A 21968-nucleotide genomic window follows, 5' to 3' on the forward strand; every position below is an offset into this window, starting at 1 on the left:
AAGAAGAGGGTTGTCTTCTGGACTCATGTCTGCTTGAGACTGATGCAGTTGCAGAGACAGGTAGGTAGATACATGATAGATAAATGGATAGATAGGTAGATAATAGTAGATGGATAGATGATAGATAGATAGATAGATAGATAGATAGATAGATAGATGTTGATAGATGATAGATAGATAGATAGATAGATAGATAGATAGATAGATAGATGATAGATAGATGTTGATAGACAGATGATAGATAGATAGATAGATAGATAGATAGATAGATGATAGATAGATGTAGATAGATAGATAGATAGATAGATAGATAGATAGATAGATGTTGATAGATGATAGATAGATAGATAGATAGATATATAGATAGATAGATAGATGATAGATAGATGTTGATAGACAGATGATAGATAGATAGATAGATAGATAGATAGATAGATAGATGATAGATGATAGATAATTGATAGATTGATAGATAATTGATAGATAGATAAATAGATGATAGATAGATAATAGATAGATAGAATTAACAGATCACTAGCACCAAGTTAAAATATAGAAACCCAGGTAGATAGCAGGAAAAGCCATTGTTTCAACAGTACATATGCAGACTGATGTCAAATTGACAGGTACTTACTGGCTCAATATACAGGTTTTTTTAGAAATAAAAAAAACAGTTATAAAACTGGCACAATTTATAAACTACAACTGCAGAGAGCATAATGCAAAATGATAATGGTCAGACCGCTTAAATTGGCCATTTTCTTACTTTAATGTAGAGAAATAGGATTTATGGAGTGTTAAAATGGACTTCCTCTCTTTTCAAAGTCAGAAATCATTATCTTCTGAAAGGTTAATATAAAAATAATTTGAGGTCCTGGTTATGTTTCCATTATGTTGTAAAAGAAGTGGTCTGTAGATTGTTTTACATATTTAAGATGGTCAAATAAAAATTCCTCTAAGTTGAATCTGTATTTCTTCAGACATTGTAAACAGGTTTAAAGAGAGAAATCTTAAAGATACAATTATTAATTACTGATCATCACTTCTATATATTCATGTACTCTTCTAAACACCTTGAAGCACTTTGTTTATATTACTGTTGTTATAATTTTTGATGTTTCTTAAAATTTGTGATAAGTGCTGATGTGAAACACAGATTGCTTTTTTTTTAACTTTAGAGATGTAAAGTGGAATATTTTTTAAAATTTTTTTAGTGTTTATTTATTTTTGAGACAGAGAGAGACAGAGCATGAATGGGGGAGGGTCAGAGGGAGGGAGACACAGAATCTGAAACAGGCTCCAGGCTCTGAGCTATCAGCACAGAGCCCAATGCAGGGCTCGAACTCACAGACTGTGAGATCATGACCTGAGCCAAAGTCAGCCGCTTAACTGACTGAGCCACCCAGGCGCCCCATAAAGTGGAATATTTTTTAATTGAGTCACATCTCAGCTTACAAGGCAACTAGTCAGGTAAGATTAGAAATGTGTCTGCTTCATGTTTATTTATTTATTTTGAGAGAGAGAGACAGAGAGAGGGAGAGGGGCCAAGTGGGGGAGGGGCAGAGAGAGAGGGGAGGGAGAGAATCTCAAGCAGGGTCCCCACTGTCAGTGCAGAGCCCAACATGGGGCTTGATCCCATGACCATGAGACCATGACCTGAGCCAGAATCAAGAGTGGGACACTTAACCAACTGAGCCACCCAGGTGCCCTGAAGTGTGTTTGCTTCAAAGGGAGATAATATTTCCAACCCCAAAATTGCACTTAGTCATAAACATCATCTGGTCATAAAACAATTAAAATTTTAACCACTGAGGAAAATTCAGAATATATGAAAACATGGGAATGCAAGCTGGTGCAGCCACTCTGGAAAACAGTATGGAGGTTCCTCAAAAAACTAAAAATAGAACTACCCTACCACCCAGCAATTGCACTACTAGGCATTTATCCACGGGATACAGGTGTGCTATTTCAAAGGGACACATGCACCTCATGTTTAGAGCAGCACTATCAACAATAGCCAAAGTATGGAAAGAGCCCAAATATCCATCGATCAGTGAATGGATAAAGAAAATGTGGTATACATATATATATATATATATATATATATGCACACACACACACAATGGAGTCTTACTCGGCAATCAAAAAGAATGAAATCTTGCCATTTGCAACTACATGGATGGAATTCGAGGGTATTATGCTAAGTGAAATTAGTCAGTGAGAGAAAGACAAAACTCATATGACTTCACTCATATGAGGACTTGAAGAGACAAAACGGATGCACATAAGGGAAGGGAAACAAAAATAATATAAAAACAGGGAGGGGGACAAAACAGAAGAGACTCATAAATATGGAGAACAAACTCAGGGTTGCTGGAGGGGTTGTGGGATGGGGGATGGGCTAAATGGGTAAGGGGCATTAAGGAATCTACTCCTGAAATCATTGTTTCACTATATGCTAACTAATTTGGATGTAAATTTTAAAAAATTAAATTAAAAAAAAGGAAAAGAAAAAAAGAATATATGAAAACACATTGTTTAATATTAACGTTCATATAAAATAATTTTAGATCGCTCATATACCAAACATGAAATCTAAAGGCATAAAACGTCTACATAAAAATATCTTTGCAATCTTGGGATAGGCAAAAATTTTGTAGTGAGAACACAAAAGACAATAAACATAATTTAAAAAAAAAGATTAATTGGCTTTTGACAAAATTAAAACCTTCAGCCCATCAACAGACATCATGAAGAAAATGCAAAGGAAGCATACATGTTGGAAGAAAATATTCACATAGAAGAAATTTATTTAGAATAAATAAAGAGTTCCTGCAAATTAGTAATCAAGGATAAACAGGTAAAAATGGGCAAAAACTTGGACACTTCACACACAGAAAATACGTGAATGACCAATTAGGACATGAAAAGGTGCCCAACATCATCTGTCATGAGGGAAACACAAATCAAAAGCATCCTTAGATACTGTTTCATATCTACCAGGACGGATAATATTAAAAACTCTGACAATAAATATCAGCAAGGATAAGAGGCAATGGATTTGTCACACAGTGTTGGTGAGAGTGTAAAATTATACAGCCACTGTTAAGGTTGGGAGCATCTTATAAAGTTAAACATATTCCAATGACTTAGCAATTTCATCCCTAGGTATTTACCCAAGAGAAATGAAAACACGTGTCTACAAAAAGACTTGTACATGAATACTCATAGCCACTTTACTCTTAGTGGTTAGAAACCAAAAATGACCCGAATGTCTGTCAACAAAAGAATGGGTAAGCAATGTGATAAAGTTGTATGACAGAATATTCTACTCAGGAATAAAAAGAAAAAAAAAGAAAGAGACAGAGTAAACTACTTAAACTGCTTAGTTTGAGCAGCGTGGATTAGTTATATGTGTGTGTGCATGGGTGTGTATACACACGTACATGTATAAAACGAGTGCTAAAAACCATTCACAAAAAATACTTTGCGTATATTTCCATTCATATGAAATGAAAAGCAGGCATAAGTCATCAGGGGTGATGTAATTCAGAGCAACGGCTCTTTGGGGAGGATAGAGGTGACACGAAGGGGTGATGAAGTGCGATACACCTTGAGTGGAATGGTGCTTACACAGGTGTATACATTTATCAACACCATCCAATTACCCACTTAAGATATGCGCCTTCCACTCTATGCACATTTTACCTCTATAAAAAGTAATGAAATTGTAAATAACAAAAACAAGCTGTGTTATTTCAACTGTCCCCAACTATAACTATCGAAATTTTAAAATAGGTTTGAAAACATCGTTATGTTCTTGATCTTAGATTTAATAGAAGTGAAAGTTCTTCCACACACCCTACAGGAGGCACAGGAAATGAGTTTGTATTTCTCAAGCATTTATGCACCAAGTGCTGTGGTGGAAGATTGTCATAGGTGATATTTACGGCCACCTCATGGAGTTTGTTTAATGATCCTCACTCCACAGAGGAGGAGAGGGAGTCAGGAGGATGCAGTAAATTGAAACTGCCAAAGACTATACAACTAACCAGAGGGAAAATCACAACTCAACCTCAGATAAGTTCACTTCAGCACTATCTCCTTTCCACTACATCGAGCCGTAGTTCCTTCATCCACAAATAGGCAATATTTGTTAGAATTCGGTGTTCAAAAAGAAACTGAGTTTCAAGAAAAAAAAATATTATATCATTATACCCTTCAATAACTTCTGTCCTTTCTCTCTCTTTTTACCACAGTGGAAGCAACTACAGATTCCTTATATCCACGCACAGATTTGGAGCCAGATTGAACAAGTTTGGGGAACACCAAGACAAGGGAATTTAAAATAACGTACCATCATCACTCAAGAAGCACAGATCCTATATAAGTCAATTAATTCTCTCAGCTTTCTTCTTTCGAAATTTTAATTTTTTTTAACGTTTGTTTATTTTTGAGACAGAGAGAGAGCATGAACGGAGGAGGGTCAGAGAGGGACAGAGACACAGAATCCGAAGGAGGCTCCAGGCTCTGAGCCATCAGCACAGAGCCCAACGCAGGGCTCAAACTCATGGACTGCGAGATCATGACCTGAGCCGAAGTCAGATGCTTAACCGACTGAGCCACCCAGGTGCCCCATCAGGTTTCTTCTTTCTTATGTTCTAGGCAGGGTCATTTTGTCCAATGCATTCTTGAAATGTTGGTGTTGGTGTTCCTTAAAATTCTATTGTTTTGGGGGCGCCTGGGTGGCGCAGTCAGTTAAGCGTCCGACTTCAGCCAGGTCACGATCTCGCGGTCTGTGAGTTCGAGCCCCGCGTCAGGCTCTGGGCTGATGGCTCGGAGCCTGGAGCCTGTTTCCGATTCTGTGTCTCCCTCTCTCTCTGCCCCTCCCCCGTTCATGCTCTGTCTCTCTCTGTCCCAAAAATAAATAAAAAACGTTGAAAAAAAAATTTAAAAAAAATTCTATTGTTTTGCATATATCTTTTTAACCCTAGCTTGAAGCCTGTTTTCCAGTTTCTTCACAGCTCCACGTGTGCCTCAAGTACTTCAGTATAAAAATGTTTAAAACTGATCACATCACATTTTCTGAAAATGAGATTATTTCTTTGTGTTTTCTGTTTAGAGAATGGCACTGTGGTCTCATTCTGTGAGTCATACTGGACTCTGTGGTGAACTGGTTTCTGAGTTCTATTTTACTAAATAGCCCTCATATTATTTCCGCCGTTGCTATTCTGGTTTCAGTTCTTGGAAGCCCTCACCGTGCCTCACCTAGGTCTCCTGTCAGAGTCATTGGTGGCTTCCCTATGACAACTTGATGGATACTGTTTTGAAGCAATTGACAGACCGTCCTCCTTGCCACCTGTATGTTACTTGACTCCTCAGATGCCACATTTGTAAAACCTTCGACCGTACTGTGTGCTCAGACCCCACTTCTTGTGCTGGCTCCTGCTCTCCTTGACTTCTAAGTGTCGGCGTGGCATTGCCATAGGCTCAACCCCTCATGTTCCTTGCACGTCTCCATACGTCGTCTCAATAGATCATCTCATGTAGGCTCTCGGTGCTAACTACCATGTCACACTGGTAATGCCCAGAATTGGCATCTCCAACCCAAGTTCTGGACCCTATACTGAGCTCCAGATAACCGTGTTCATTTCTCCTCGATTGTCTAATACACGTTTCGAAATTATCTAAACTAAAGCCCTTGGTCTCTACGCCCTGACACACAAGACACCAGACTCAATTTGTGGTCATCTACTCCATTTCAGTCAGTGACATCGTCAGTTCTTCGGTTGCTAAGACCTTGAAGTCTTTTTTTTTTTTTTCCACTTACTCCTTATGCTAATAAGCACATGTTACCAGTTCCACTGTTAAAGTATATAATTTGAGCTCTAGCACTATCATTTTATGTCTGTGCTCTTATTTTCTTGCTCAGAGATTTGCAATGACCTTCTAACTTAGCTACTTGTTTCTACTTTGACAACTTCGGTCTTTATTCCATAGAACAGCTGTTAAACATGAAAATCAGACATGTCACGCTTCTATTAAAAACCTATAAACAGCTCCCCACCGTGTTTACAGTAAAGCACAATCAGTGTTCTTCAAGTCCTGCAAGTTCATGAGTGAACTGGTCTCCACTCACCTCTCTGACTGCATTTCCCATGACTTCCCTTCATCTCTCCATCTCATTCACCCAATTAAATCCACAATGGTCTTTCCTTCTCTTTCCAAGCTTTGTTCTTCCTTGGAGCATTTGTACTTGTTCTTGTTGTCTGGAATTTTCCTCACAGTGGTATAATGTATGAGTTTGTTCCTTCCTTTAGACTTCACCCAAAGGAGCCCTCCTCAGAGAGCTTGTTTCTCATGCCCATACGTAAATTTGTTTCCCCCCAACAGTCTTTCTGCTTAGTTAATTTTATTTGTAGCATATTTCCCTCCTGGAAATTATATTATTAATGTGTTTGCTCATTAGTGTCTATGAGACCAAGGACTTTGTGTTATTAACTTTATGTATCTGCATATTAGGTCCTGGTATATAGTATACACTCAAAAAATACCTTTGGATGAATGAATACCATCTATGTGGGAAGAAACCCAAATATTCAAGGCACACTGAGAATTTACAGATAGAATACTGGCTTTCAGCATGTCTGTAGAACAATATCCATGATATTGGACAACAAAAGCAAATAAAAAAATGATGACTAATACTCATGAATGGTAAATAGCAGATGTCTATTTGAAAATGCATTTATGGATGCCTGACTGGCTCAGTAAGTTAAGCGTCTGGCTTCAGTTCAGGTCATGATCTCATAGTTCTTGGGTTCAAGCCCCGTGTCAGATTCTGTGCTGACAACTCAGAGCCTGGAGCCTGCTTCAGATTCTGTGTCTACCTCTCTCTCTCTCTGCCCCTCCCCTGCTCATGCTCTCTCTCTCTCTCTCTCAAAAATAAATAAACATTAAAAAAAATTTAATGAAAATTCAATTAGGATTTCAATCCCTACCTTCCCATTCTATTGTAGATAGGGATATGACAGTCCATTAAATGTCAATATTCCTGAAGTCCGCAGGACTCTTGGAGATAAAAATAGCAGCAAGTGCCTGCCGCATAGCAACTACACTATAAATAACTATTACCTTGAACTACATGTTGGAAAATGTGTTCTAATCTTAGTCTGTCATTTGACGACGCATGGATCCCCGATTTCTAGATTGTAAAATTAGTTTCCCACTACTGTTTCAGGATTTGGTAATTATTATCTGTAAACTCACTCTGGGAATTATGCCTTTTTCCCTCAACTTTTTTGAAGGATGTTGACAATATGTGTGAGTTGTGGAGCCATTAATACTGCTCCTAAAATGAGAGTGGTATCTAAGGCACTGTTGATCCTAAGTAGGCATTTGTAATATATGTTCAGAAGGAAAAAAAATACTCCTGCTTACTAACATATGCATGATTTTAATTCATGGACATTGTTTATTGTGGCTCTTGAAAGAATTACAAAGTGGTTCATTTTGTGATCTTGGTTTTTGATGAAATATTCATAAACTCCTTTCTGAGTCTGAATGAAGACTTGTGAATTTTGGACAATGAGCTTTCATAAATATTCATTGAAAAATCATAAACACTTCCTCCCCTGTATGGAAAATTTAATTAATTAAAAGTTAAAACAAACTCTTTCAGGGTATTCCCACCAGATATGAAAGAGTGGATGCTGTTATATTTATTCTAAACCCATTACAGACTATTTTTTATAAAATAATATCACGGAATTTGCACTCATTATATGTTTTGATAGCATAAGCACTGCAGAAAAGATATGCTAATTTTGTTAGCGATTCTAAATAAAATTTCAAATTTCAGTGTAGGATGCTTCACAAAAGGGCTACATTCACCAAGAAAAGCTGCTGCAAAGGCAAACTGTATTTTAACGACGAAGGGAAGTTAGTTTTAATGAAGTTCGCTGAAGGGAGCCATTCACGTCCTGTAATGTGGTTATATACTCTGGTAACCCAACTCCAGGAGATATATCCCCCTGGGGATTTACTAAAAGAGGCTGCAAATAGTTCATGATCTTTCACAGATGTCTAATGTACAATTAGAGATTAATTTAAAAGTAAAAGGAGAACACTAATTGGGTTAAATTGGTAACAAGTGGTATAATGTGTCACGCTTTCCAAATGCATACAATAATTTAAAGATTCCTATATATAACACCTTGGAAGATATTTAAATTGTAATAGCTCTATTTTCACAAGAAGAAATGAAGGCATGGGGGGACTGATTTGCTATCTTGCTTACCCCAGCACATTTAGACAAAACCCAGACCAAATGGACTGGCTTCTGAATTTCATTAACCTTCTTTACCAATAGATATAAATGAAAATTGTATATCATGGGGATTAAATTCAAGGACATTTGTCTTGCCTTATATGACGAACTCAAAGTTCTACCTGGAAACTGATTTCTACCTATCAATCCTGAAATGTGAATTGCATTTTTTCCCCAATTCTGTGAAATGTAAATTGTCTTACTAAAAGGATTAACAATTTATAATTAAGGGGCATATGATACATCATTTATTGCAATTTGCGATCCTATGATGTGTTACTTAAATTCTGTGTTTAGACATTCTTCTGTTGCTTGAAGGTCCTCATTTGGAATATGTGAGAGATGAAGACAGTGAACACATCACAAGCGAGATACTGAATCAATGCATATGCCATCTTGGAAACCAAAGAGTGAAAGATCAGCTTGCTGGGGGTATTTAATCAATCTGACTGAGCATATTAAATGTGCATTCAGAGAAAAATGTGTTTTAATTACAACTTAAATGCAGTCTGAATACTAATATGACAAAGACTGAAGCACTTTATTTACCTTAGCTCCATATTTTATGGTTAGCACATTGCTTGCAATGGGACATCTAAAAAATCCTTCAGTTACAAAGGTTTCTCGTTTCACCACAAGAAAAGGCACCAGTCCACCCTGAGACTCCCTCTTGCCCCCTCCTCAGCACCCTGAAAGCTACTTTCACCACCTGCAGTTTCCTTCCCATGGGTCTTCTTTCTGAGTGTCTCTGTGTGAAATAATCTCCACCAATTGGACTGTAAACAACATAATGCCAGGGATGCTTCTTTTGCTTCTCCATTGTGCCTGAGACGTGTTATGTTGCGCAGTCAGAATAATGATGGGGATTGAACAACTGCTATTAGGGCTTCAACAGAAATGGACACATTCCACGAAAATAGGAATGTCCTCTCTCCCTGCTTTAATGTGACTGAAAACACTGCAGGAGAGATGGCTATATTTTCTGTCGCACTGTTTTACTCTTACACTTGCCTTCCAGTGTTATTATCTCACTCTCAGCTCCTGGGTCCAGATATCTGCCATGTTGTTCGGGGTTGCAACAGGAGGGTAGGATAAAATAGAGGAAAATGCCAAATATTCATGACTCTAAATAAAGTGGGGATAAGGGTAAGGTGGTCATAGCAGAAGATGGGGATACATTAGGGAATACATAGGGGTTGTGTGTATCCCCATATTAGGGGATACATAGGAAAATATGGCTTAGCCAAGAAATAATAAAACCACAAAATAGTTGTACACATTCACCAATAGTTTGAAATGGGTGTGGAATCATGAAAGAATATTCAATTTTATCTTTGAGTTCAGTATTATATATGCATAGATAGAAGGTTTGCCATATATTGAGATAACTCTGTTTTTAGCAAATGTTTTACCAATATTTTCCTTGGATTGTAACTAAAATTGTTGTTTTACAAACATTTACTATAGAAGCACCTAAAATTCCCTATCTCCTTGCATGTTTTTGTAATTGAGTATATGTGTTTAAATACATATAAACATAATAATACTTTAGAAAAGTGGTCTATGATTAATGTAACATTAATTGCTTATATCTTTCTATAGTTAACTATATAATTACCTTGAACTACTGATCCTGATTATAAAAAAAAATGATTTTATAATATCATAATGGATTTGCAATACAAGTGAATTTTCTGTGGTTTCTGGAAATAACTTGTGAAGATTCTGCCAAAGGTAATTTTTTCCCCTTCCTTTCTTGTGATGAAACTCATCAAGATACATGGCTTTCCCTGGGCTGAAGTTCAAACTCCATCTTGAGCTTTGGATTATCTATAAACGCTAACATTCAGTCTGAAAGTTCAGCAGCCTTTATTTCCATAAGAGAAAAAAAAAAAAAACACAAGGATGGTAGTGAGATAACACCCTAGTTGAAAATTATATCCTCAATTAGGCATAAAGAATGAAAAGTATAATAAACTAACACCGCTGTTAAAACTACTCTTTATTTTTATATGTAGATCTCATTTAAAATTTTTATATCAGATAAATAATGTACAATCGAATGCCTGTAGCAATATGGGTTGATTTGGGCTCTTTGATAATTACAAGAGGCTATTAAAAATGCATTTTGTGTCTCTATTTCTAAAGCTCATTTTGTCTGGTTTCAATTCTGAATAAGAAATTGTTTTGTGTAAGTTTAGTCAAGTGATCAGTGAAAAGATGACTTCAGTGTGTGAAATTTTATGTCAGAAACTATGTGTGTCACCTTCCAGCAATGATAATGCTCATATTTATGGGTAAAGATGAATCAAAATTGATATAATTCAGGATATTCAATGAAATGGATAATTCATGTCCAAGATTAAAATTTTGATCCTTAGCATACAATTTGTGTTTGAAATCTTGCTTCTATTTAGTGAGGCGTCTGAGCGTTACTTAATGTAATTGATGAAGAGATAGATGGTTTGAACAGATGATGTTCAAGGCTTCCCTCTGGCATGCCCCATAAACCTTGCCAAGTGCATCTCAGAGTCTGCTTCCCAGGGAACCCAGCCAAAGACAATATGATAGCAGAGCTGAGAGTTTGGAGCTGGATCACCCTTCAGCTGGCTGACAATGTGGCCCCTGTCATTGGTGATGGGTGGAGTGCCAATGATACCTAGCATGCTCTGAGAAGTTTGTTATGGGCTGAGCTGTGTTCCCCTGAAATTGAAGGCTTTTTTTTTAATGTTTATGTATTTATTTTGGGAGAGAGGGTATGAGCGGGGGAGGGTCAGAGACAGAGAGGGAGAGAGAGAATCCCAAGCAAGCTTCTTGCGGTCAGTGCTGAGCCTGATGTGGGCTCAATCTCAGGAACCATGAGATCATGACTTGAGCTGAAATCAGGAGTCAGACACTCAACTAACTGAGCCACCCAGGTGTCCCCCTACCCTGAAATTGAAGTTCTAATCCCTAGGACCTCAGAATATGATTCTGCTCTGGAGATAGGGCTTTTAAGGAGGTAACCGAGTTCAAATGTGGTCATTAGTGTGGGACCCTAATCTAACATGGTAGAGAGATGATTAGAACCCAGATACATACAGAAGCCCATGTGAAGATGTAGAGAGAAGACAGCCATCTACAGGTCAAGAAGAGAGACCTTAGAAGAAACCAAGTGGGCGACACCTTGGTCTTAGACTTCGAGCTCCACGGTTGTGGGAAAATACATTTTTGTTGTTTAATCCACCCAGTTCCTAACACTTTGTTACAGTAGCCCTAGCAAACAAATACACAGGACAACTGCTAAAATGCTTACCAATGGTGAACTGGGACAGGATACCAGTGGAAGGGGATTCGTTAGCATTTGCAGCATCTCAGGTGTCTGAGAGGGTCAAAGGAAGTAGCGATTAATAAGGCTGTGCATGGGCTGAGCTGTCTGTAGCTGAATATCACTGACGCATTGGAGGAAATCTGCTAAAGGAGGACAAAGATTATTAACTGATGTAAGGTGAACGATAAGAAGTCAGATGGCTACCTGGCAGCATATAAAAGGACTGTTCTCTCCTGCAACTAGAAGGCAGAAAAAAACTGAGGGTAAGTCTCTAAGACTTAATTCCAAGGGGGTGAGAACTGAAAGAAGATTGAATTCTCGACCTTGGCAAGTTGGCTTCTTCAAGGCCAGGATCCCAGTTGCAAAAAAAAAACCCAAAAACCAAAAACCAAAACCAAAACCAAAAACAAAAACAAAAAACAAACAAACAAAACAGACACTGAGATTTGTGATAAGGACATCTGAGGCAATGCACAGAAAACATAGTCAACTGCCAAGATTGTCCCAAAACCTCTGTGTCTGCAGAAACGGCCAACTCTTCTTTATTAAAATCAGAGTTCCTTTTTTGCTTGAAGGTAATGTTAAGTGCAAAGGAAGTATATTCTAAAGGAGCTGCAGGATTTTCCAACATGTACCTCGGTGAATACAAATGGCACTGGGCATTATGGTGCTGGGCCAAGGTGGCTAATGGGAGAGTTTATTGATAAGGGTCACTTTTCTCACAATATAGGATCTAACACCCTGGAAAGACCATCTTACAATGTCAGTATGTTGCCAGGCTGATTCTTGGAAGCAACAATGGATACTAATGCATCCCTGTCCACTGGTGTTCTGTCCCAGTTCACCATTGGTATACATCTTAACAGTTGTCCTGTGTATTTGTTTGCTAGGGCTGCTGTAACAACAAAGTCAATAGGAATTCCAGAATCACCGTGGAAGATGGCTGAGATAGAAATGGTCATGCTAGAGTAGATATCCTACTTAAGGTCAGAAGACCCAAAATGATTACATTTTCCAGGAGATACTCTGTTTTCACAAAATGAGAAGGAGAGCATTGGAGAGAGAAGCACCAGATTCACTGAGAAGCACAGTAAGGATTTTATAGTTCAAGACTCAGAATAAAAGGTGATATTATAGATGTGACTCACTAATTGCAATGGGAATAACCAGATCCCCCAAAAGAGGCCGGGTTATGGTACTTAACTATGAGAAGCTCAGTGAGTGCAAATATCAGAATAGGTGGTAAGGTCAGAGTGGCCATAAAGGGAGCCTAACCTACAGTGAGATGGCTTGTATAACACGGTGTTCCTAAGGCCAATATAGGTGATTAATCTCAGGAATATTGCTTAATGTGTACAATTAAGATAAAGCCAAAGATTCTAACAGCACTCTAGTTTCTGGATCCTAGACCGTTCTCATATCTGGAACTCATTGATCTAAGGAGGGCTGCGTTCCCATGAATTAAGATCCTGTAACATGGAGTGTGTATCTGAAAATAAGCCCCCTAGGTCTTCCCCAAAGGGACCTAAGGGCCATTCACACACCATGGGATGGGAATATATAGACATGTTGAGGACTTCTGAACAAAAGTACTATGTTGAAGTTGATTCTCAAGACTAAGAAACATCATCATGACATCCTTGTTAGAGTGGATGGTATAGAGCCTAGATCATTAGCAGAGCCCTGACCCAGGTCCAGGCCACACTTGCTTTGTCCACTGGGCCCAGTGTCTTTCCTTGGTTGGCAGAACGACTATAGTGGTCATTATCCTCTGGTATAGGAGTTACTGGTGGGAAAGTCCAGGTAAAAGCCTCCAAAACTGGCCCCCACACACAATGGCTAAGATACTGAACTTTTAAAATTGTTCCTTGGGAGGAGTGGCTGATACTAATTCTACTTCTAAGGATACGAAGAATGCATGAGTGGTGGTCGCCATCATATATGTATTTAATCTATTTGCCTGGCCCCTTTAGAAACCAGCTGGATCCTATAGATGGTGATGGACTTCCAAAATTCCCCTGGTTGGTATAAGTCTGGAGAAACCAGGCATAAGCTTCCAGGAGTCTCTTCCCACAGCATCACTTGGAACATACTAAATTCCCCAAGTAAAGACGTGACAACATGTGTGGAGTGTTACCGGTCAGGGAAGCTCATCTCAGCCTTGGAGTCCAGGGTTTTTAATGAGAATCAGTCGTGTGGGCATATAGCCCCTGCATGATTTACCTCAGCTACTGAAACCCCAGACCACCATAAATCACATTGTTAGGACTAAGCCTCTAGACAACTGGCACAGCTTGGCTCCAGGCCAAAGAAATGCAAAACCACTCTTATGAAATGGAACATTTCATGAGCTCAGGTCCAGGAGCCAGTCATAAAAATAGGTCTTTCTGGGGAACGTGCCTTCCCCACACAAACATCCTCAGCTTAAGGGCAAAATGAGCAGTGGCTTTTGAAACTCAGAGATGAAGATTTGCGAAGCCTTCCAGGTTAGGTCATTTGGACTAGCAGAGGTGCTAGCCAAGAGTCAGAGAAATGCAAGATGGACAGTAAAGGGTGGGAGCATAGCTATGTGATGTGACTTAAGTCCAGCTGCCTTGGCAGGGATTACACTGCATTCCACTCACCTTCCTCTCCTCAATTTTCCCAGGAAAAGAAACCTGCTGGAGACTCCAAAGAGGTGTCCCCAAACTCTTGAAAGCACTTGACTCAAGCAATGCAAAGGGTGGCATCTGGGGACCTGGCAGCACTGCCCAGATTCCCTTCAGGACAAAGGTGCTTATCACCAGCCACCATGACTTCTCGCTGCTGGTGAGTTGCAGCTGTCCTCCAGGGGTCTCTGTCAACTGAGCACACACTCACCCTTCCCTTGGCACGTGTCGCCCTGGGGCAGCCCACATTCAGAGACTCATCAATGTACAAGAGCAAAGGCCTGGAGCCTTGCTTCAGTTAAGAACAACGTAGAAGTGCCATCCTATTTTCTTTATGAAATTGTCAAGGCAAGTTCACAGGGCACCTTTTCTCACCACTCCCTTTTCATTCTTTTGGGGTTTGGGGGGAAAGAAGTCTCTAGTAAAACTGTATGTGGATGCACATGTTTTCCTAAGAACAGAGCCTAAGACACCTACAGTCAGATCATCAGATACTCCATGCATTCAGATTAGGATCTTGGTATCAAAGATCCTATCAAAACATCAAAATATCAGTATTTGCTATTTTGCATATCAAAATACACAGCCTCCTTGTACTTAGATTTGGCATTTGTGGGAAATGAAAGCGATTAGACTATGGCAAAGACAAATGATGTTTAGGAGTTTGATCTAATATTCAAATTTTAAATAAAATCTAATCTACAATCTAAAATTAAAAAAAAATAAATAAATCCCATGATTTTGTTGTTGTTGTCCTTACAGATGCTACGGAAGACACAAAAGAGAAAGTGTGTTCATGTCTCCAAACTGTTTCCTATGGCTGCAAGTACTCGTTACGTTGGTCATTACGGACAGAAAGTACCTAACTCAGCAGGCATAGGAGTCACAAGCCAGAAACACTGACTTATATAATTATGAATATTTGTCTCTGCCTCAAAGCATAAAACCAAGAGAAAATGGAAGACAAGTCCTTTAGGCGCTAGCATATTTATTACTTTCAGTGTATTTGCTTACCTAATCTCAACATTTAGGAAGAAGAAAGCATTTGATGAAGCAACTGTTGAGAGTCTCCTCCCAAGCTCTCCAGACTCCATCCTGCCAGTCCTGGAGAATGCAGGGTGCTGAGCCTTGGGGAGTTCTGCCAGTTATTTTGCTTATTTAGATGCCTTACTCTCAGAAGACGACACTGACAGCGACTTTTGGAAACTGGCGACTAAGAGAATCCTAAAGATAGAGCCTACTGAGAAATGGTCTTTGCACCAAGAATGCAAGCCATCTTCTCCTGTCTGTGAGATAGTGCTCAGAAAGGATCTAATTACTGCTCTCACGGATTTGGCGACCACAGATAGAGAATACTCACCTGCCCAGTGGCTTTGCGGACGGTGGGGGGAACCTCAAGAATCAAGACCAGGGCTTATTAAGAAGTGATCAATCCACGTTTTCACATTGTGACTACTGTTTGGAGACTGATCAGGGAGAATGTGGACCAAAGCAAAGAAGTATCAAGACCTGGATTGACAATACACACACACACACACACACACACACACACACACACACACACATATATATATAGATGTTTGACTATTTGCATAACTGGCAAGTGACTCATTAGCCCACCCAGTAGTAACAAGACACGAGGAAGTCATTGAAATTAATTCTCCTTTGGTTCAAGGGGTCAGGGAAGAGAGCAGAAAAGGAAGACTTGTAAGTCAGGTACACAGTATAAATAAGAGCCGGTGGTGAGTGAGATGAAAACTGCTCCATAAAGCAAGGTGCATGTTAGGAATAGGGACAGTGGAGCGTGCTGGTAAGCTCAGTCTTTGCTCCTGGCATTCTGGCATCTGGGGACCCCTCCCGTGTGGGGGATCCAGCACTCTGTACTACTCACTACAGAAGTCAGAGGGATTTGAAGGCTCGGTGTGCAGTGTGAATTGAATACCAGTAACAAGATGCACCGCGTAAGAATTTCATTTCATTCTGATGTAAGACCAGTTGTGCCACCCCGTGAGTTGTGACCTCTTACTTCTGGGCTAGAAGTCCAAGGCAAGTGGATGGGTCTTTAAGGAGGTGACCTTGAGGACGGACCACTCCCTTCTCACATTTCACTGGCCCACACTAATTCCTAGCTGCAAGGGAGGCTGAGAAATGTAGTCTTCAGTTAGGTGGACCATGCCCAATGAATACTAAAAAGAAAGGAGAGAATAGTTCCTAAAGTGCAGTTAGCAGTTTTGCGGCAAGGATATGTTGTGTCTCTATGTAGCTGGATGTCAGCACATGACCTAGACCTAGACAAGATCAGTTCTACTGGGCGCTTTGGGTTGGAGACTTGGTCGTAGCTAAGGGAAGAGTATTTAGTTCCTGCCACCTTCTAAGCCCGATTCCTTCTGGGCCGCTTTCTGGTAGTAAATACCTCTCAGGACAGTGTGTGCAAACGTTTCATGGTATGTGTTGAGAAATAGGATTTGTTGGGAAAGTTTATGAGCAAAGGGCCAGTGAGAAAAGGCACTCCTAGCCCCGGACCCTCATTATCCCCCTAAGGGGCACATGGGGGTAGGATTCTCTGGTGAACGTGCCACAGTACTTTGTTCTTACGGTTCCCCTTCTTAGGCAGTAGTCACCAACACTCTCCGTGCAGAGCTAAACACACTGCTTGTTAGAAGGCACACTGCATTTGGGGTGCCTGTTGTTTGGAGGGATTGTCGGGGAAGGCCAGCCGCTGTTGGGATGTGTGGCTGTGGCAATTCTAGGTCCTCGCACCATGGAAACTCAGTTTGAGGACGCCTCCTGCTGTACCCCCACTCAGGTCCTTCACTGCCCAGCTTCCAGGATTGCACTGGATGACCTGGCTTTTCAGACCACACCTCTCCACGTCTCCTACTGATTTTAGGAACTGACGACTCTTCTCCTAATAACTCATTTCTCTGCTTGTACGTGGAATTGGTTTCTATTTTGTACAACCATGATAATTGCCTCATAGACTGTACATAATTCAGGCAGACATGAAATTTAAACAAACAATTGAATTATATAGTTTGGAACTGCGTTGGATTTCAAATAAACTAACATATTCTTATTTCCATTTTATATGTGGAAGGCCCAGAGACATTCAGTAACTAATTATTGGTCATTTTCTCCACCAAATTTATGAAATGAAATGGTGTTTTAGTGCACACTGTCATGCCTTTTTTTTTTTAAACACCTCATACACATGTTTGTTTGCAGGTACAAGTTATTAAGCATAGAGTAATCGACGCTTAATATGGCATGTTTATTTTTCTGGATGTTACTACATATTTAAAATCCCTGACATCTTTGTGCACACTCAGATATTGTGTAACTGCAGACTGGAATTAGATATAGGCAATGTAAGTCTTCCAGAACGGCCACACATTGATCTCATACTGCATACTTGGTCACTTGTCTGTGATGGCACAGGGTCATGATAAATTACCTACAAGCATGACCATGTTTCTTACCGTAAATTCCCATGCTCTCCAAAACAACAATCTGATACCCATTTACTGCTTCATTCAATGTCAATACAATTAGAAAGAGTAATGGTATCTTACATGTGATAAATAGATCAGCTTTCACAAAGGTTGCGGTTGACTTTAATTAGTACTTCTTATTTTTTTGTTCTTATATCTATTTTCTCTTCCCTTTACGAAGAGTCATTTGCCAGCGTCTTTCGGCTTCCTGAACAGAAATTTGCGAATGACATTTCCAGCTTCCATGCTGGCCTGTAGTGTGTCCTCACACTTGGGCGGGCATTCTCTCAGTAGAATCAAAGAAAAATGTTAACATAACTTAAAAAAGAAATTAATGTTATTTATTGTTGAGAGAGACAGAGAGAGACAGACATGAGCGGGGGGAGGGGCAGAGAGAGAGGGAGACCCAGAATCCGAAGCAGGCTCCAGGCTCGAGCTGTCAGCACAGAGCCCGACGCGGGGCTCGAACCCATGAACTGTGAGATCATGACCTGAGCCGAAGAAGGATGCTTGACTGACTGAGCCACCCAGGCACCCCAGCATAACTTAAATCTAGGACAAAATCTGAATGAAACTATGGTTAAACTAACTTAATGCATAGATATTCAAAAAAAGTAAGTCAGAAAACAATTGGGTAAAAATTACTATTATGTCACAGTTATAGCATGGGAATCTGAGCCCTGTTATGACATTTAAATTTGTAGCAAAAGGTGTAATCCTCATGACCACGCACAGGAGGAATATGTTGGTTTTGTCAGATTTCTAGAACAAGAACTACTACATGTATCAGGTTTGGTGGTGGCTCTTGCTAAAGCAAAAATGAATAGAGTACTCTCTGCCTTTGAGGAACTCACATACTAATGTGTGACAGAAACAAATACCTCTATAAATATGAGTAGTTTTATAACAGAAAAATACAAAAACTCGAGTCAGGTAGGTAAAACCTCGGTACCCGCTAACCAGGACCGGGGCAGTGGTGTAGTCAGGGGGTGTGATGCAGAGGGGAGAGAACAATACAAGTTGACTCCCACTCACAGTGAACCTGAAAACACACATTCAAAACTCATCAAGAAACCGAAGTCTAAAAAGACAACAAGTATAATTGTGACACAGAGGATGCGTGTAAAATTAGGAAAAAATAATGCAGCCAAAGGGTGCTTTACACGACGAAGCAAACCAGCAAGCTGAAAATGAAGGGATGCAAAGAAATACACCCTTCTGTTACTTTCAAAACAGCTGGTGCTGCAAAATTAATCCTAGACCAGTTGGAGTCCGGGGGAAAAAGAAAAAATCAAGGGGGGGGGGGCGGGAAATGACCAAAGTTGTCTAAAACATTAGTGCCGATGAAGGAAGAGAAAAGCCAAGATCTACCGAGAAGATACTATCGTGATTTTGTATACATCTATTCACATAGCTTCAAAACCTAAGAAACTAAAAATGATAGAATTCAATGATGCAATCATACTAGAAACTCGTAGATCAAGCAGGAACACATTGGTAAGTATGTAATTTAACAAAGTTAAGTAACATGCCCTAATAGACACTTACAAAATCAAGATTGCATGCAGTGGATGAAGAGTATCTACTATTCTTAAATACACAGAAAGCCATCTCCAAAAACGACTTTAAAGAATGAATAAAAATGAAACATTCTCTGTTGACAATACAGTGGGTCTGGAAATAAACTAAAAGATTTTGAAATTTTTATGGATTTGGAAAAAGAAAAGCATCTTGAAATTAAACATTCGAGAAATGTCATAATGGCAGTTGACAAAATATTTTGAAATAAATGACAATGAGAATAATACTAAAGTAAGTAAAAGGAAGAATAAAAGCAGGAAAGAAAATAATGAAATATAAAATCAAGAAACAAAGAAAAGAACAAACAGTTCTTTGGCAGATCCAATGCAATAGGGAAACTCCTAGCAAAACTAACCAAGACAGAAAGAGAAAAGGCGTTAAGTAAGTAATGTCAGCAACATAAAGGAGCCATAACCAGGTGGACCAGACATGTAAAAAGAACCACGATGGCATACTAAAATCAGTGTTTTGAATGTATTTGAACCTAGCTGGCACAAATAATTTTGTGTGGTTTGAGCTGGTGAAACAAATAGCTACTCAATAAATTGAAACAGTGATTGAGAATCCCCCGCCCCAGTGAAAAGGGGAGCCATGATTTGACTCATGACAAACGGAGTCTGTGAAATGGCAAAACAGTTCCCATAATGGACGTTAGTAAAATTAGAATATAAATACAGATTTTGAATGAGTGAATAATATTGCTACCATGTCATGGAGTCACCAGTTTCCCCTCATTAGCCATGATTTCTGTCTTATTCTCACTGAGCTTCTAATGGACTGCCCATAAATTTCAGCAGCGCACGTCCTGTCCCATAGGACTTCAATGACTCGGGGAGCTCTTCTTGTGGCTCTGCTTTGCATCATTGTGTCTGTGGGCATGTACAGTTCCATCAGCTGGCCTGCAGCCTGGCTGGGGTGGCCCCCCATAGCCCCCACAGCCACCCTCCCCCTGCAAAGCCCAGCGTAGTGCTTCCCCCAGAAGTGTGAGATCAAATGGAAGGCTGAGAGGATGCACGGCCATCACCTCTTGCCCCGCAGAGACCAGCAGTCATGAGCTATGACCTTACAGAGTCAGTCCCTGCTGCCTGCAGCCCCAGTTGGCACACTGACGTGGTCAAGGGCAGACAGGCAGAGAGCTTCTCCTCCCTCTGTTGTGCCACAGCTCAGGTTTCAGCCTTCCAAATATAAGGTGTTCCCGGGGGTCCCAGAGCACACCCACCTTCCCTGCAGAGTGCTCTTGGCCTGAGGCACTCAGTCCCTCCTGGATCACTACCATTCTTTCCGTGTGTGTTTTCTCAGGAAACCTGAAAACACGTTTATTTCAAAAGAACAAATTGGGGAAAATAGGTGAGTGACTATTTCGTGGCTGTGTTAACACTTTTACTCTAACTTTTAGGTTTGTTTCAGATGGAATAAGTTGTGGGCATTGTTTGTAGTTGGATATCTAGTTTTTCTTGCTTTTCCAAACAAATATACACATTGCATTTTCTGGCTTATTGTAGTATATTTGATTACGGTTTTGTGTAAACTTTTTCTTATCGGATATTTATTACACAGTAAATTACGTTGCTTTGCAAAATATATATATATATATATATATATATATATATATATATATATATGGAAAAAAAGAAAAGAAGTCCCATGTGATTAATGTCCTCTCTTCCCCTGTCACTGTTCTAAAGTCTCACTGGTGCTTGTTTACAGGGAGAAGAATGGCGTCAGTTCCTTCCATTGGTTGCCTGCTGGCCAGAAATCAGTATTATCGAAGTAAGTTAGTATCATCCCTAGAGGATACTCCTAGAGAATGTGATTTAAGGTGATGTTTGTGGGATGTTATTAACCTATGTGTCAGGTCCTGGTCAGAATTTAAGGAACAAGACTGGATGACTGTTTGTGACAGTGAGGAAAATGGGAATAGAACTCGTTCCAGACTTCTCTCGAATCAATATTGTCAAGGTTTATCTCTTTGTTTTAACTCTGTTATATTATATCACATTGATGCAACCATTAACTCTTAAAATAAGTGAAAATAAGTGCATATTTCATAATTGCTTTAATTTCATGTATCGTACACTTGATAGGATACATTAAAAGCTGATAATTTTACATAAATAAAATACTGTTTATTCCTGAGAAAAGAAGGGATAGCATGACTCTGCTTGAAGGATTTTTTAAATTTCCATATTCTGCTATGGATAATAGGTCAGCTTCTATTTGGTCAGTTTGATTTTTACTGATCTACCCATCTGTGAATATTCATAGCTGAATAGAAAATTGTAGCTTATTAAAGAAAATTCAGAAATTCCATAGAATGAAACGATCATTTCAGGAACAAATGATCATTTATTGAAAATATGTCCACAAGTAGAAAATTCTTATTTCAATGATTGTTTGTAGATAAAAGTTGGAGAGGCCTATTGATTTATTCTTTTTCAAAATGTTTAAACTATGCCCATTTTTTTAATGTTATTATATCCATAGAAGTTATTTTTATATTCTGATCTTTTAAAAGACTTATAGGTTTAAAATACAAGTACCATAAAGCAAATAAAATGTTTAGTCTTTAAAAATAATTCCTTTGGGGGGCGCCTGGGTGGCGCAGTCGG

General features: G+C 39.4%; 1 protein-coding gene across 2 annotated transcripts in view; it reads left to right on the forward strand.

The window, feature by feature from the left end:
• The window catches only part of PPDPFL (pancreatic progenitor cell differentiation and proliferation factor like), a 146349-nt gene that overhangs the window by 119051 nt on the left and 5330 nt on the right, over positions 1–21968 (forward strand). Inside the window, exons 2-4 of one of the 2 annotated variants that reach the window (XM_053896077.1) lie at positions 14287–14447; positions 15050–15254; positions 21071–21129. In XM_053896077.1, coding sequence (XP_053752052.1) covers positions 15244–15254; positions 21071–21129 — 70 coding nt within the window. In that variant the 5' untranslated portion in view covers positions 14287–14447; positions 15050–15243. Of the gene's footprint in view, positions 1–14286; positions 14448–15049; positions 15255–19097; positions 20707–21066; positions 21130–21968 lie in introns of those variants that run through there. The other variant, XM_019428898.2, reaches the window with a different exon arrangement.

The sequence above is a fragment of the Panthera pardus genome, unplaced genomic scaffold (assembly GCF_024362965.1).
Source record: "Panthera pardus isolate Hobbes unplaced genomic scaffold, ASM2436296v1 HiC_scaffold_7, whole genome shotgun sequence".
NCBI classification, from domain to species: Eukaryota; Metazoa; Chordata; class Mammalia; order Carnivora; family Felidae; genus Panthera; species Panthera pardus.